This window comes from Haliaeetus albicilla, chromosome 4 (assembly GCF_947461875.1).
Source record: "Haliaeetus albicilla chromosome 4, bHalAlb1.1, whole genome shotgun sequence".
Lineage (NCBI taxonomy): Eukaryota > Metazoa > Chordata > Aves > Accipitriformes > Accipitridae > Haliaeetus > Haliaeetus albicilla.
In genome coordinates, this window is record NC_091486.1 from 46,804,149 (window position 1) to 46,821,348 (window position 17,200).

General features: G+C 49.8%; 1 protein-coding gene across 1 annotated transcript in view; it reads left to right on the plus strand.

Moving 5' to 3' along the window:
- The first annotated feature begins 15,649 nt into the window (after nt 1-15,649).
- IGSF21 (immunoglobin superfamily member 21) overlaps nt 15,650-17,200 on the plus strand; it is a 39,789-nt gene continuing 38,238 nt past the window's right edge. The window contains exon 1 of the mRNA XM_069782360.1: nt 15,650-15,857. Coding sequence (XP_069638461.1) covers nt 15,794-15,857 — 64 coding nt within the window. The 5' untranslated portion in view covers nt 15,650-15,793. The remainder of the gene's footprint in view (nt 15,858-17,200) is intronic.

Below are 17,200 nucleotides of genomic sequence, written 5' to 3' on the forward strand. Positions count from 1 at the left end.
ATGATGAAGGCTCCAACGGGGGAATAATTTGGTTTGAAAGAAGAAATGGATTGAGATGCAAGCAGATTGTACCCCCAGAAATGACAGCTTGAAAGAGGGACTTGACTTGCTGTGTGGGAAGCTATTTTAAGGCGATAAGTCAGTATTTTACTGTGTTGATCCAAGGAGCCCCGTCCTGAATGAACAAACTCCATCTGTCTCCTGTTTTCATGCTATGAGTTGGGGTGACCCAAACTGCTTGTGTCCCGTAGGCTCTACCTTACCCCAAAACTCCTGCTTGCTGCCTTGGTATGGCACCTCCATAGACCATGTCTTCAAGATGACACAGAAATTTAGGATGCATCCACATGCTGGCTTTTTCACGGCTCTCCATGACAGTGTTGGCAAAGTAAGAGTGGACCAAGCCAGGGGTGTCCCTCGGGTCCCCATTTCTTCTTTCTATGTGGTGGTGCTTTGCCCTAGACAATATTTCTTTTTCTTAGTCCTCATTGAGCAGAGCTGGATGCTCCACTTGCCCACCCAAGGCTCTTTGTTTCCAAAAGCCCTCAAGATAGTACCCCCGTGTTTTCTTTGCCGTAATTAAATTTTGCTTTGCAACCACTAAAAAAAAAAGCCTCCTGACAACGAGTGAAAAATAATTAGCAGCACATTGTGTCATTAAACACTAGACTTTAATTAAATTGCATAGAGATAACTGCATCTAACGACTGGAAGTCTGGAGCTTCGAGACAGCCAAGCACTCAGCAGAATGGAGAAAAAGACCTCATAAAACAGACAGGAGTCAAGTCCTTTCCTCTGGCTGATGAAGCACATGCCTAAGTAGGGCATCACATGGCATCTTCCACCTAAAAATAGCTTATTACCCCTTTTTGTCCCCAGCTTTTCATCTCTTTGGAACTAATGGGCGTTTGTCAGGGTTGGTTTCATCCTGAGAGGAGATGTTGCTCTTCTCGTGTTGGCCTCGCCGTGTTTGGTAAACTCTTTTTCATCTCGTGCCTTGGGGAAAGACGTTTCCCCTGGGATGTGGGGTGGCTGGACCTGGACCAACCATGACAGTAACTCAGTGGAGGTCACCCATGAAATTTGGCAGTGTCACGTATTGGTGGAGCCTCATTCAAGTAGTGTCTTTGGTGGGTTGACTATAGGGAGAGCTTCTTGAAGCATCTAGGCCACCATGTCCCATTGCTTGCCCATGTAGCTTCTCTAGAGGGGTTGGAAATCTTAAACAGACCCATTTTCAAGGTCATTTTGGGTCTACCCACATCCCCAAGCCAATTTCCAGGCATGCATTTGCTTTACTACCTAGCTACAAGTCTCTGCTTGGCATATATAGGTTGAGTTTACACTACTTGTGAACTTCTGAGGCCGTCTGTGCATGTTTAGTGGGTAAAAAGGTGGCAGTTGGATTAATACTGGGGGGGGGGAAGGTGCTCCCAGGTTTGCACTTGCCTTTTGAGCTGTAAAGTGTTACGTTTTTCTAGTATTATTGCTTTGCCCTGAATACAATTGCAATCCCCCTGTTGTTGGCCCACCCTGACATTTTATGCTGACTTCTCCCAACACGGGTGCAAAGCAGAAACCTTCTTCTGCGTGAAAATTTAATTACTGCTTTCTCGCATCTCGCTGCCAGACCTATAAAAAGAGGCTTATCGGGAGCGATAAGCCCAGAGTCCTCGGGAATCGCACCGTAACTCATGCACGGAACCGAAATGCAAAGGGGCAGCTCCTCTCGTGGCCTTTTTCCAAACGCCTTCTGGCAGTGTTACAGCCAGGCACTTTGATGCAAATGCCCAAGGTTTTGGGTTTGGGATTTTTTTTCCCCCTTTTAAATAAAGTACATATCGTTAAAATTCAACTGCTTCTCTCTTGCTTTTTGCTCCGTCTTCCATCCTCATCTCTTCCAGCCGTAGTTACATTTCCCCTCCCACTACTTCTTTAGCTAGAAATCCTCTTGAGACAAGGTTTATTTTGAAGGGATCACGTTGCTGGTGTAAAGGAGGAGAAAGGATCTGGGTCAGGTGTTGCCGGTGACTCTTTGTTCTCCATCATGTTGCAACATCCCCAAAAGCTGCCCCTTTGCGAGCAGATGTCTAGCCAAATCTCCAAAGAGCTCATAAATAGAGAAAGCAAAAGGAAAGTGAGATACCTCCTTGCTAAAAGTCAGTTTTCTGCAAATTCCTCAAGGTGCTTTTCCTCCTCATAAAACTGCCCATTACAGACCAAGGTCAGGTCTCCAAAGAAAATAGTCGTGTGCCGGGCAGGGTTGTGGATGTGCCCAGAATTGAGATAGGTGCTGAGCATGATGCTTGTTGTAAAACTGCTCGAGGAGGGCAAGGTCTCCTCTGAAAGGCTCAAAAAAACCTTAAAAAGCAGAATTCTCTCTTGGCTATCGCCTCGAGCTCAAGCAAAACAACTGGCTCCCATCCCCTCTTGGCTTTTTCCCCGTGTGAGCTGGGTCATGCTCTTTCCCTTCTGCCTTCTCATTGCTTCATGGGAGGTTGCAGTGGTTGGCTTTGATTTATTATTGCTGGGTTTGCTCAAAAGCGCCAGGGAATATGGTGCTCCTGCTCCCATTTCACCGGGGCCAGCAGAGGAGCGAAACCTCGAAGCAGAGCCAAAATCATTATTCATTACGTTTTTTTGGAAACAATTTTTATGAAAAATAACTTTTTTCTTTTGCTCTGAAAAAAAAATAAATACTCCTTGTTCCTCCAGTTGGTGGGGGAGATGCACGGGCCCTGGCTGCTCTTTTGCATCATTTAAGGTCAGCTCTATACATTTTCACTTGCAATATTTGGCTGCCAGCAGCACAACTTGAGCTGATGCTGAGTTCTGCATCCAATTGACCAAACTCCTCCTGTCTTGACAGCGTCATTCTTTCTCTCTTGAAAGGTCTGGCTCTTTTTTGAGGTCATTTTTAGGCTCCTCACCCCATGTGATGCAGAATGTGGCTTCTCCCAAATCACTGCTAGCCCCAATGCATGGACATGTTTCCATCCCTGTACAAAGCATCGCTGCCTCTATGATTTTCTAGAGGATTTGGTGGGGGTTTTTTGGGGGTTTGCTCCTATAGGATCAGGAGCTCCTATAGGCAGGAGCATGGCCACATGGGTCTGCTCTCCAGCGCCGGCAGGGATGGGCAGGAGCTGGCTGCAGGCAGCGACGGCCCATCTGGCAGGATTTTGCATGCAGGCAGGTAGCTGGCAAGGGAAAAGCTTGCTGCTTTCAAAGAAAGGGGGAATAAAAAGGCGTTTGGATCACGCTTGCAAAGTTCACAGGCTAGAAAGTCCAGCATTCATGTGGCATTGGTGGAAGTGTTTTCTTACAACCCTTGTCCAAATCTAGTGATTTAGAGGGCAAAAATACCGAGCGTGGTAACTGGTTTTAATGTTGTATGGGATAACCCTGTAAATGGATGGTCTGGCTTCAAATCCGAGCTGCGTTCCTATTCCTGCCCTCTACATGGATGACAACTTTCCTTGGGACTGGGAATTTTGGGGTGAGAAATAGGGGAAAACCACAGCGTGCTCAAGAGCACGGAGTGATAAGACGCTGACATGTACTTGCCTGCCTGTTCCAATCGTGAGGTTTGCTCAGTGTTGTATTTATTTTGGCTAGCCTGGGGGAAAAATAGTGATTTATTCCTTGGGGGAAGCATTTATAAAGTCTGTCTGCCTTGGCAAAACTCGTCTCTGAAGAGCGATCGTGAAGATTGGACTTATTTATCCAAGAGGAGAGCCTGGTAGGAAGTGTATTACGGGACTGGGAAATACAGAATAGGGTAAAGATGAGAAATTGGGTGCTGGTGGTCCTGGAAGAGGAGTCAGGGACTGAGAAATACTACAAAAACCCAATGGGGAAAACTTGACTTGATAAAAGGAAATTTTCACGCATCTGATCCATAATGAGACTATGTGCTATGGCTTTAGCTGTTTTTTCTTCCAGCTCACTTAAATCTGGACCGGTGGGTGCTATAGTACGGTGTATTGGATTTGTTTTTCAATGAGCAAAGCTTCCCTGCTGCCGTCAGATGCATTCCTTTACCCTGTTTCTATGCAAACTTCAGCTCTGGTTTATTCTGCTCTTCTCCAGGTACTTGGCGGTGGATGGATTTAATACTTAACTACAGCCTATTCACGCACCTCACCTGCCCGAGGAGATGCGGGGAGTGATTTGCATATTTATTAAATATCTTTTAGTAGGATACACAAGCCGCATTGCTACATCTCGCCCACGATGCTGGGAGGTGAAGCAGTGATGGGAGGAGGGGGAAACCCACCACAGAGGAGTATGTTAAGAAATATTGAAGGTAAAATAGGAACGGGTGCTCGAGGAGTAAGGATCTTGCTTTTTCTCCCTAATTTCCCCCTTTTCACTAAACCTTGAGCAGCGAAACCATCCCCAGTGCTCCCAAAGGAGTCGTCTGGAGTCGGAGCAGCTGTAGATGGGTGGTGCGGAAAGCACTCGGGGTCATGTTTTTAAGCTCGAAAGACCTGTGCTGTGCTCAAAATGCGTTGTTTAACATGGCCTTAATGAAGAAGGAGAGCACCTGCGGTGACGAGATGCTCTTGGAGATCAGAGCGTGATTCATCTCGCTGAATTTTTGACGCCTGCCACACGGATGCTTTCCATCTGAGCTCATCCTCCGGCTGCTTTTGCATCTGCCGCGGGCAATGGCAATGGGCAGTCCCTGGGGTGGGAGGATGGTTTGTTGGTTGGTTTTTTTTCCCAAATTTGGCAGCAATTCCTATATTCTGGTGCGGCAGCAATGAACTACTGAGTCACCTTGGGCTTGCCCCAAAAAGCTTACTTTTATTTTCATTTTTGCTTCAGTCTCAGTAAGCAATGAGCCATCCCAGGAGGTATTTAGCAGGTCCCAAGCAGGATTGTTGGACAACTTGTTTTAATCTATTTCCCCTAAGGAAACCCATCTCGTGTGACTGCTTCTTATCCCTCCTTGTGCCCAAAATCTGAAATTTGGGGCCAGCTCGGTCAGTCATCTCAAAACCCCTGTCTCGAGGCTTTTGAGCCAAAAAGCATCCTTTCCCTTGCCCTCACCCATCCCTCACAACTGGGAAGGCATGCACTAAAGCGATGCTACAAGCCCCATCATGGGCTTGTCTTGCTTATCTGGATGTCGAGGAATCGACCTACATGTCTTCAATTTGGGTCAAAACTGAGGGCTTTTTTGCTCTCCTGCTTGCAATAGTGCTTGCTTACCCAGCTGCTTGGAGAGATTATGCAAGGGAGAGCTTGTATAATCCACCTTTCTTCCAAGGCAGAAAGCAAATACATTGCTGCTGGGGGGGGGGAGCACGCAAACAAGCAAATCCCATTTACACCTTTGGAAAGAGGACTCAAATGTGTGGAAATAAATGGAAAACTTGGCTGAAAATTTCCCCGGTGCCCCAATTTCACCTGTTTGCATAGGCGTGTGTTGCCTGTTATCTATATTTCTTGCTGGGTGATGGACAGTGCTTAAAGTCAGCATCTAGAGCAGAAAACACACGCTTTCTTCTGAGATGGATGGATGTTTCCCGCTCCACAAAACATCTTATGTGCCCAAGGTGATACAGACATTGTAAGAGCTCCCTTGACAATAGGTAAAAAATTTATAGTTGCTTCAGACCTGCAGATTTATGGGCTGGGGAGGTAAAGCTGCGTGGAAGCAAAGCAGGTACAGGGATGCTGGAAGCGAGTGAGCAGGAGAAAGGTCTGGACGATGCAGCTGGTGTAGGTCTGTCCCGGTGGTTTTAATACAGAGGGTGACTTGGAGCAGAGGTGCATAGGAATTGCAGTGAATTTGTTGGGAAAAATGCAATTTTCCCCCGGGAAAGGTTAGGTTGGGTGACTGGGGCAATCCCTTCAGGTTATGGGTGCTAGGAGGTGTACTGAAAAGGGAAGCTAACTTTGTAATAGGGGATGTGAAGAGACTTTAGAAGGCAACGATGAGATGTGAAACGAGATGACAGCTGAGAGAGGCTTGGGTGATATTGCTTTTGCAGGAGTGTAAACAGCCAGGCGATGCACCCGACGGCATCTCTGTTTAAACAGACGTCGGCTGCTGTTTGCTCCCGTGGAATTGGGCAATGAGAAGTGTTGAAAAGCCGCTCGCCCCGGTGCCAGCCAGGATTGCCTTGAGATGAGCCCCTCCGCCATGGAAATCCCTCTGCAAATGTACTGGGGATGTATTTACCTTGCTACTGGCAGGGAAACGGGGAGGGGGGAGGTAGGAGCCAGCCACCCCCCCCTGCTCCTGCCATGCCAGGGAGACGGGTGAGGGCTGGAGGGGACCTGTCTCATTGCATTTGGCTAGGTCCCGGTGAGCCCTGCCTTCCCAGGCTTAGCTTTTCCCAAGGTTTAGGGCATCCACGGAGGATCTGAAGTTGAAAGGGGAGGTAGGCAGAGCTGGAAAGGCTCCCGCTGCCATCAGCATCCCTCTTCAGTCCCCATTTGGGGAGGGAACACCACTCAGGGTACGAACCCACCTTATTCCCCAAGACTTAGCCCTTTTATTAAGTGACATTTCCGTGCAAAAAAATATACATGTTGTCCTATTAACATCCCATCAACTCCCAACCTGTGTTGGATAAGTCCCAGATCAGTCTCCTGAAATACAAGCGAGCTCAGGCATGGATGAGCAAGGCACCAGACACAAAAAAGACCTGACAGCCTTTTGCAATCGAGCGATAACGACGGGCATTGGTAAATAAATAACAGAGATCTCCGTACCCGAGATGGTAGCGGGGCTGGGTTCTGCTGACCCTGGCATCATTGCTACCCGAAGGGAAAAAGGCTCTATAAAATACTGGAAAAAAATAAGTAGTAGGAAGGTGGACAGTGTGGAGGGAGGGAGGTCCATGTGCTCCCCAAGTGGCCGCTCGCCCCGTTTGCAAAGTGAGCTGCCCCAAAGTGCGGCCGTGTAAGCAAAGCCGCAATGGGGGAGATGATCCCGAAATATATTTTAGCAAAATATATTAAAATCCCAGTGCCTTAGGGCCATGTGCAGCAGCCCTGAGCCTGGGGGGAGCTGCCCTCTGCTTTTAAAAGACTGTTGTCCCTCTGTCCGTGGGTGTCTGTCTTCTGTTGTTGCTTGAGGTTCAGTGCTGGGTTTTTCTGGCTGTGCACCAAAAATTTCCCCCATGAAAGTGGCCCTGACCATTGAGACGAGCAGATTTATTTTTGTTTAACAGCTGCCAAGTGCCAGCTCTGCAGAACCAGGCTGGGGTTTTGCAAACGCTTGGGACCCACTGTCCCTCCTCCCTTGCAATGCCTTCATCCCACAGGATGCTGCATCCATGTCCTGGTCCCATTTTATCCCCAACAGCCCCATGCCATCGCTTCAAGCCCTTCTTCCCAAGCAGAAATCAATCCCCTGGCACCCATCTGAGTGCAGACTGCTCCCCTGGAGCCCTTAATGCATATCAAGGATAAATTTGCAATTATTCCTCAGCCCCCACATTATAGATATTTATGTTTAAATCCCAAATCCACCTTCCTCATCAGTGCAGGAGCTTTGAGGCTCGACTGTTTGGCTCTTCTTTCTTGCTAATCACTCACTGTGCCTTGTTGCAACTGGGAAATATTATTTATCCCTTTTCCTGCTCTTTTCTGGGCTCCTCCATGCCCTGCCAAAACCACCATCAGACTCGAACAGGATCCATCCCCAGAGGCTCGTAGCTCGGCCAAAAAAACCCATGGGAGGCTGTAGGTAGCTCCAGCCCAGCACCAGCTCCATCCTTTACACTCTCAATTACATGGTAATGCATGTTAAAATTACAAATTTATTTATAGCCTCTATTTTTTCTTCCCCCCCCACCCCCCGCCAACTCCACAATTTTTTACAGCTCATCCGCCGTAACAAATTCGACTTCATAAAGCGAAGGCGCGGGTTATTATTGCCTTATGGAAATAAACGGGAGCAGCCGATCTTTATTCCCAAGCCTGGCATTTGTCTCCCTGAATGCTTAACACGGTCTCGGTCGACACTTCGGATTTGTTCCAGTCGCTAAAGACGGCAACGAGCTTGGCTCAGGGGGGTATTCCCTCCCTCTCCTCACTCCTTGTGTCAGATATTGCTGGTGAACACCGTATTATTTGTTCACTGGGGGGATGCTCCATTGCAAACCCCCCGTTATTTGTTCACCGAGGTGATGCCCCATTGCAAGCCCCCCATTATTTGTTCAATGGAGGGATGCTCTGTTGCAAACCCCCTGTTATTTGTTTGCTGGGGGGGGGGATGCTCCATTGCAAACCCCTGTTATTTGTTTGCTGAGAGGATGCTCCATTCCAAACTCCCCGTTATTTCTTCGTCAAGGTGATGCTCCACTGCAACCCCCCCATTATTTGTTCATTGAGGTGATGCTCCTTTGCAAACCCCCCCGTTATTTGTTCACCGAGGTGATGCTCCTTTGCAAACACCCCATCATTTGTTCAACGGAGGGATGCTCTGTTTCAAACTCCCCGTTAGTTGTTCAAGGAGGGATGCTCCGTTGCAAACCCCCTGTTATTTGTTCGCCAAGGTGATGCTGCATTGCAAACCCCCTGCTATTCATTTGCCAGGGGGATGCTCCATTGCAAACCTCCCGTTATTCGTTCACTGGAAGGGATGCATGCCAACTCTTTTTGCAAAACTCTGAGCTTTTGGGGTGGTTTTCTTGCAACCTGTTGATGGAACAGACGGTGTTGCTCTGGGTTTGGTCACTGCAAGGGAAACCCAGCTTGTGCTGAGAGAGGGCTTGCCCCAGATTTGCAAGGGCTGAAAGAGGGATGGAGCCAACGGGATGGCCAGGTGTCGTGGTTTAACCCCGGCCAGCAACTAAGCACCACGCAGCCGCTCACTCACTCCCCCCCCATGCAGTGGGATGGGGGAGAAAATCAGGAAAAGAAGTAAAACTCCTGGGTTGAGATAAGAACGGTTTAATAGACAGAAAAGAAGAAACTAATAATGATAATGATAACACTAATAAAATGACAACAGTAGTAATAAAAGGATTGGAATGTACAAATGATGCGCAGGGCAATTGCTCACCACCCGCCGACCGACACCCAGCCAGTCCCCGAGCGGCGAATCCCTGCCCCCCACTTCCCAGTTCCTAAACTAGATGGGACGTCCCGTGGTATGGAATACACTGTTGGCCAGTTTGGGTCAGGTGCCCTGGCTGGGCATGAGAAGCTGAAAAATCCTTGACTGTAGTCTAAACACTACTGAGCAACAACTGAAAACATCAGTGTTATCAACATTCTTCACATACTGAACTCCAAACACAGCGCTGTACCAGCTACTAGGAAGACAGTTAACTCTATCCCACCTGAAACCAGGACACCAGGCCACAGTGACACCTGTGCCGTGCCCCAGCCATTGGCCACCGGAGGGTTGAGATGCCCCAAAAGCCAGCAGGGTTTTGGGGATCACCCCACGGTGTGGTCCCCTGTGCCCTCATCCCAGCCGTGGAGGGACGATGTGGGAGGTGGGCGATGGCCACTCGCTGGCCTGATTTCTCCACTTGCTCATTTTTATAGCGATTTTCTTTTTTTCTACCCATCCCACAGAGGGAAAAAGCTGAAACGAGCATTCAGCATGGCTGCCAGCATCAGAAAAAGATCCTAAAGTTGTTGCTTAATATTTTTTTTAACCCATTTTCAAGGGTCAGGGGCCCTGATTGGGGTTTTTTGGAACTGGGATTATTGGGGGAAAAGGGGAAAAAAGGAGCATTTTTGTCTCTCTAGCATTGTTTGGTGGCAATTAGTTCGGTGAGGATGAGAATGCATGTAATCCCCAGCAGCCTAAGCAAAATAAAAGCCATGAGGCTGGTCCTGAGCAGGTTTTGAGGCTGTTTAACCCATCAGTGTGCAAACAGCATCGGTTTAGTGCAAAAATGGAGCTTGGGGGAGGCTGGAGAATGGTATTTTCTGTCCCCTCTGCAAGATGTGTGGGGATGGAGGTGGAAAAAATGCCAGGGAAAGGGTGCCTGCAACTTTTAATCTTATTTATATCCATCCCGTGGCTGTCATCAGCCTATTTATACAGCTGCGAAGACGTCCTCTCGAACGTCTTATATGTGTATATATATATCTGTGCATGTGCACTTTTATATTTATATAGCTCCTAGGAGGATTCATTTAGCAATGGGAGATGTTTTTTGGAGGTGTTTGGAGGGAATTTAGGGCTGCGGGCTGATCGAGGTGTTTTGGCAATGAGCATCCTATTAAAAAAGCGAAATATTTCAGGTGGTGCTTGGTGTTAAAGCAATTTTTTTTCCCTTCCGACTTGGAGCATTGGGTACGCTGGGCAAAGCACAGCCCCCAAACACAGCAAATAATTTTGGGGCCAAATTTGGGGGAGAAGGGTTATTCTAGGATGGAAAGAAAATATTAAAGTTTCTGGCAAATCGTGGGCTTGGGGGAAAAATGTGAGCAGCTGAGATGTTTGGTCTCAAAAGCAGCTGAAATGTTTCAATTTTGGTTCTTTTTAAGGCAGAAGTGAAGGGATTTCTGTAACAAAATGTTCTTTTCAGCTGAAAAACTGAAACTCTCCATTTGTGGAGAGGGAGAGAAAGGCCACACTAATCCTTTCAAAATACTCCCCATTTTTCTAAAAACATGACATTCAAGCCCCAAACCCCTCCCTGAGTGACTTACAGGCATGAAATACTGCAGTGTTTTTAAAAAATAAGGTTTTTTTTTCACTCCCCCACATCTTCATTTTGGTGCAAAACAGCAAAACCAGCCTTAAAATTGACTTATGGTCTTGGAGGAAGGACAAGGCTGAACATATGGGGACTTATATTCTGAATTTTGCCCATACAGAAGGGATGTTTCTCCCTCTCGTGTGACCATACATTTAGCTATAGGATCCCATTTTGGTGCCTAGATGAATGAAATAAGGACTTTTAAAATGTTTTAGCCACCGGCATGGATTTATAATTATTATTATAAATAATAATGGAATAATTATGGCCCCAGACACCAGCCCTGGGAATTAGTCAATGAGTGGTGGAGCTGAAGCAAGAGGCTGGGTCGAAAAATACCTTCATTTTGAGAGATTTGAGGATAAAAGCACATTTATGCACATTTAGGCTGTGGGTTCAGGGGCTCTGGGGTTTGCTCCTGCCCTTCTGTGTCGATGCCAGAGCATATTAATTATAGTTTATTAATTACAGCATGCATGCTATGAAAAGCCCCTTGCTAACAAGATGATGCTCTTTTGCTCCTCGTGGTTTTCCACCGCTCGGCTTGTCAAAAGAGGAGAAGAGCATTGAAAAAATTGCTTTAATTCCCTCCTGCATCACAGGGCTTGGATGCTTCACATTACCTGGCCGGAGCAGGCTCGGTCGAGGGCATTCAGCACTCAATGATACGCTAAAAATAAATAACATGAGATTTTTTAACGAGGGAAACAGCGCTTTGGCTCCAGCTGCTTTGCTAAGAAAAACTTCTGGCAGGAATGCCAGAAAAGCTGCATTTTGGAAACACGGTTCTTTCATTTTACAATGAGGTTTTATTGTAGAAGAATGGATGTTGTGGGTGGGAAAAGCCAGACCTCAGGCTACTACGGTGTAGGAAAATGTTTTGGGTTAAATGAGGCATGTTGGGTCATCCCACAATGATGGCTTTTTTGCTTTTTACTGCTGGTGTTTCTATTTTTGATGGAAAGCTGCTTGCAAGGAGAAAAGTGGATTATTTGAAGTTGGGCACCTGTGACTTGATTTAATTTTGCCCCAGGTTTCAAGCCATGGAGGGATGCAAAGAGGGGTGAACGGGGATTTGGGAACATTGTAGAGGGGTATGTTTTCCCATGGGGTAATTAGCCAAGGATAAAGCTAAGGGGAATGATCTGTGGCTAATAACGCCTCATGCCACGGCTTCGATAAGAGGAAAGCGGATGGGAGAAGGAGAGGTTTTGCTCTCCAGGCAACATGGGAAATATCTCCTCTCCCTCTGACAGTTTTGCAATAGGACCGCAGGATGTGGCCGAGACCGGGCGCTGGGTCACCAAGGGATGTCGATGCTCTTGGGATGAATCGATGTCACTTTAGCTCATAATCAACGGCGTTTTGCAGATGGAGGACCAGAGATGAGCGCTTTTTGTGTCACCCTGTATTGCAGAAGTTAACTTCTTATTTCAGCTCTGAGCAAACATTTTCCAGCACTAGGGGTGGTGCAGGAGCCGGGCATTAGGGACTAGTTGAGAACCTGAATGCGTTACGTAGAGATTTCCCACTTACGGGGAAAATTTGGGTTATTCCAGGCTTAATGGGGACTTTCTCCACCAACTCGCTTTGCTGAGAAGCAACCCCCCAATTTGGGATTCGCCCCATTTTGGGAAGTGCTCAGCGAAGGGCAGGGGGGAGCCACGTGCTGCTCTTTCCCTGTTTCCTCATTAATCTTGATTACGGAGCCCTCGCGCCCAAGTTAATTTTCTTGTAGATGCATATCAGTTATGTAGCTGGGAATCTCTCAAAAGCTAATGAGGAATCACATTGTTGCCACGTTATTACTCGGCTAATTAGTACTCGGGCTTCTTCTGGAAGGGTCAGGAGAGAGGAGCTGAGAAATTTTACCTTTTGGAGCCTTTTTTGTGCCAAATCAGGGTCACGGAGGACAGATGGAGGAGACTTGCCTGCAATACTCTGCCCTGGATTTAAGCTGCTCCCAAAGGATGTCGGGGATGAGGCTTTGGACCTAGTTTTCCGGGCTGGATCCATCCCTCACGAGGATGGGAAGGACAGGAGGACGCCAGCTCCGTCCCAAAATAGGGATTACTTTTTAGGGCATGATGCCTGGAGGAAGCAGTCCAGCCTTTGGCAATGGGGTGCGACTGTGGGAAAACCCTTATTTATTCAAAAATTATGGAATAACCCCCCTCACAGTCTGGATGGCTTCATTTAGCCAGGAAAGGAGCATCACTCCCCATCGGCTCGGCTCATTTCATGCCTTTCCAGGGGACTGAAGCCCCTGGGGCTGTCAACCGAGTAGCTTTTACCAGCCGCTGTATTCACACGAAATTAAAACCCAGGCGAAACCCAACCAAGCCAGACACCCAATACAAACGGCAATATTTTTATCCAACAATTTACATCACTTACTGTCTCCTTCAATGTCCTGGGATCCGGCTGATGACCTGCGCGCTTCTCTCTGCATTTCCCTGCGCTCAAATACTAAATCTGGAGGCTGCCAAAGACGCTTTGCCATGGGAAAACAAGTCCTGCTCTAAATGTTTCGGGATATTTAGTTTATGCTTCTCCCACCGGGTCATCCCTTTTGCTCTGGGGGAAGGTTGCGTAGCTAAATGGCAAAGCCAGAGCTGCGAGGGGCTAAAATTCAGGTTGAAAAGGCATGGGATTTTTTTTTTAAATTATTTTAGTTTTTATTTTGCAGGAGATATCTCAGAGGGCAGCTATTAAACCTCCTTCTCTGGACAACCCTTCTCCACTTCCCAGCCTAAAATCTTCACCTCTTTATGCACCTTACCTATGGGTTACTGCATCTGAGAGTGGAAAAAAATTGCTCCGCGCACCTCCAAAGCAAAATAGTAATATTCCAGCTTGCTTAGTTTGGGAGTGAAAAAGGGGATGGTGAGTGATGGAGCCGGGGGTTTGCAACTCAGCACGCCAAAGCAAGAAAAGGAAGAAACTACATCTCAGCGGAGGCATCTCGGAGCAGCGGCACTTACAGAAGCTGACAGCACCATTTGGGTCGAGCGCGGGCTGTTAACCCAGCAGACCGGCTTTAAAACAACAGCAGCGCACTTGGCTTGGCTGAACTCAGTTTTACCTCGGGGCCGGCTAGTTAGGCTGAAGCTTTTTTAGGGTCCGCTGGGTTTGCTGGGATATGGCCCCGTGAGCGCTGGTTCTTCTTACCCCTGTCAATTATATTCCCAGGAGAGTAAAGAAAAGGCGATGTCTCTCAGGGGGGTCTATCAAATCCACGATCAAATAAAGACAGATGTGATTTCCAGACATCTCCATGCAAGAACGAACTGTGCCTTTTCCCAGCAGATGAAAGGCAGAGGGAGAAGGGAGAGAAAATCCAGCTCGCTCAAAGGAATTTCAGCAGTTGATTGATTTTATTTAATATTTTTTTTTTGCGCTGATCTATGCAGAGCCTGATTGCTTTCAGGGTGGTTATTTAAGAAACGAGCCATAACCCACCGATTTTCATCAAACTGGTGGCACTGGTTGTGCCAAAGTCTCAGTACAGGGATTGTTTCCCATCCCCATCCCATCCTAGGGAAACCTTTTGCCCTGATGCTTTTTTTGCAAATATAAGCCCCAAAAGAGGATGCTGTTTTGTTTTTTTTACATGGGGCTGGCTTTGTGCTGCTGGAAATGATGGGCGTTTGTGTGATTTTGGGAAGCGGTAGGGTTAAGCTGGGCTTGAGGGCTGTAAGAAAAGGCACTGGGGAGACAGGGTGACCACACAGGACCGGAAAAAAATCAAGCGCAATTGCAAAAAAGTTGATTTTGCAAGAAGACGTGTGTTTTAGGGAAGCGCTGCTTCTAAGGTGGAATAGCGACAGAAAGAGGCCTCCAACCTCGAGGAAAATCTTCCTCCAGCCCTCTAATCTCTTCTTCAGCCATGGCTGTCTGCAAGCCCCAGGCCATCCCGCTCCCTACCTGGGCTCTTCCTAAATAATATTTGCATCTTCCCCTATGTCCGGGAATGAATTAAATCTGGGGAGTTGGAGGAAAACAAGGTCATCTGCAAAGCAGGGCCATGGAGGGATATGCATCCCTGGCTGGCATGTGATTTTGGGGGGAACCGAACGGCTCTGGGGCTGGATCCTGCTGCTGGGGGCTGCAGGGAGAGGGGGATTGCTGAAGAAAGTGGGGTGAGATGGAAACTGCTGTCCCAGGGCTCCCTCTGGCTCCCTGCGCCTGCATCCTGCCCCCCTGCCTGCACCCCACATCCCTGCCTGCATCCCTCCGCCTCCTGCACCCCACATCCCTGCCTGTACCCCACATCCCTGCCTGCATCCCTCCGCCTCCTGCACCCCACATCCCTGCCTGCATCCCTCCCCCTCCTGCACCCCACATCCCTGCCTGCACCCCACATCCCTGCCTGCATCCCTCCGCCTCCTGCACCCCACATCCCTGCCTGCACCCCACATCCCTGCCTGCATCCCTCCCCCTCCTGCACCCCACATCCCTGCCTGCACCCCACATCCCTGCCTGCATCCTACCCCCTGCCTGCCCCCCCATCCCTACCTGCACCCAGCACCCTCCCTACGCCCCCCCGCCCCCCCACCCTTCCTGTGCACCCCCCAAAAACCGCTCTCCCCCTCCTGCACCCTCCAAAACGCCTCGCACCCCTTCCTGCACCCCCCCCCACACACCACCCCCCTCCTCCCGCACCCCATCACCCCCTCCCGATACCCCACGCCCCCCCTATACCGCGCAACCCATCCTGCCCCCCCCCCGTACACCCCCTTCTCCATCCCGCATCCCCCCCCCCGCAGCCCCGTGCAGCTGCTCCCGCCCCCTCCAGCACCTCCCGGGGGCCGGACACGGGGCGGGCTCAGCCACCGGGATTGGGAGGGGGGGGACGACGGGCGGGGGGGGGGCAGCCACCAGCTCACTCCGCTCCCGCTGCAATAAATCGGCTTAGGGCGGCAGCGCGGCGGGTGCGGAGCGAGGAGGGTTTTTTTTTTTGGGGGGGGGGGGGGAGGATACGGAACCGGGCTGAGCCTTTCCTTCCAACACCCCCCCCCCCAAAGTCGCCGTGATGGCCGCCTGCCCCTCAGGGTAGGGGCACCGGTGAGCCCCATGGGGCTGCCCCCCCCGCGGGCATCATGCGGACGATGAGCCCCCTGCTCCTCTGCCTGCTGCTCTGGGACCTCCTCGACCTGGTACTGGGTAAGTGTCATCTTCCTTCCAGCCCCCCCCCCCCCCCCGGGGACAGGGGACCCCCCCACCCCAGCTGCTGAAATAATGGGGGGTGCCCACTTGCACCCCGGGAAGCATGAGGGGGTTCTGGGCTCCGCACCCCCTTTCTGAGGCTTTGGGGGGTGATGGGGGGGGGACTCTGGAGGCACCCTGTTTGAATGGTGCCCCCCCCCCCCCCCGAACGGGGAACTGGTTTTCAACCATTCATAGGGTACTGGTGTTGGACCCGGTAATGGGGCAGCCATTAATAAGAGAGTCGTTAATAAGGCACCTGCTTTGGACTTGGTAATTGGGTGCTGGTGCTGGGGAGCAGGGTGAGAAATGGGGGGGGGGGGGTGCTCATCCTTCACCCCTGAGCCAGCATCACTGCGGGGGGACCTGTATCCCCCTTCCCTGCTGCTCTGTAGAGGGGCTCCGGCTCCAAATCCCAGCCCCGGCTCCGTTCGCTCCGTACAGGGGGGTCTGTGCCCTGGGGACCCCCATGACCTACAGCTTTTTGAGGGGGGGGATAGCAGCATCCAGGGGCACCCCAGCCCACCCTGCCCTTTGGGCATGCAGGAGGTGTCCCAAACCCTACAGATGGGAGGGAGGGGTACCCAAGGAGGGAGAAGCAGCCCCCCAAATTCCTGCCATCCCGGGGGGGGGGGTTGCAGCTGGCTGAGCTCCTAAATTAACATCTTGACTCCCCGCTTTGCTCCGCAGAGGTTTTAATACCCCCCCGTCCCCCAAAAGTGGGGCTCCCAGGAAATGAAAATTAACGGGGCAGGAAACTTTCCCCTCTTCATGTCCCGGAGGCTGTGGGGGAGCTGTGCAATTTAATTTCTTGTGCATTTGAAGGCAATCTCCCTTTTCTTTCCCCCTTTTCCCCACGCTTGTGTCGTGTGTGTCCCCCCAAATCACCCACTGTGGGGTCTAAGGTGGACGCTCTTTAATGAGCACAGCGAGACCCGGCTGCTCTCCGGAGGCTGAGAGGCTTTGCCAATCACTGGGCGATGCAGGGACGAGCAGAGCTTGCTAGATATCTCCTTTTTTTTTTTTTTTTTTTAATTTATAATGTACTTTTTCCTCTCCGGAAAGCCGCCGTCAGCTGCTGCAGGGCGCGGGGAGGGGGAGCGACGGCCGCGTTCTGCGGGGTTGAGCGTGGAGAGGTTGACACAAAGGAGTCGATTCTTTCCCGGCATCGTGAGCAGCTCCAAAATCATCCCTTGGGGGACCACGGACCACTGAGCTTAACCAGAGCCTGGCTTGAATTTGGCTGAATCAGGGTTGGGAAGGCATCGTGCATCTCCTGCATCCCTCTCTTGCCATCTCCC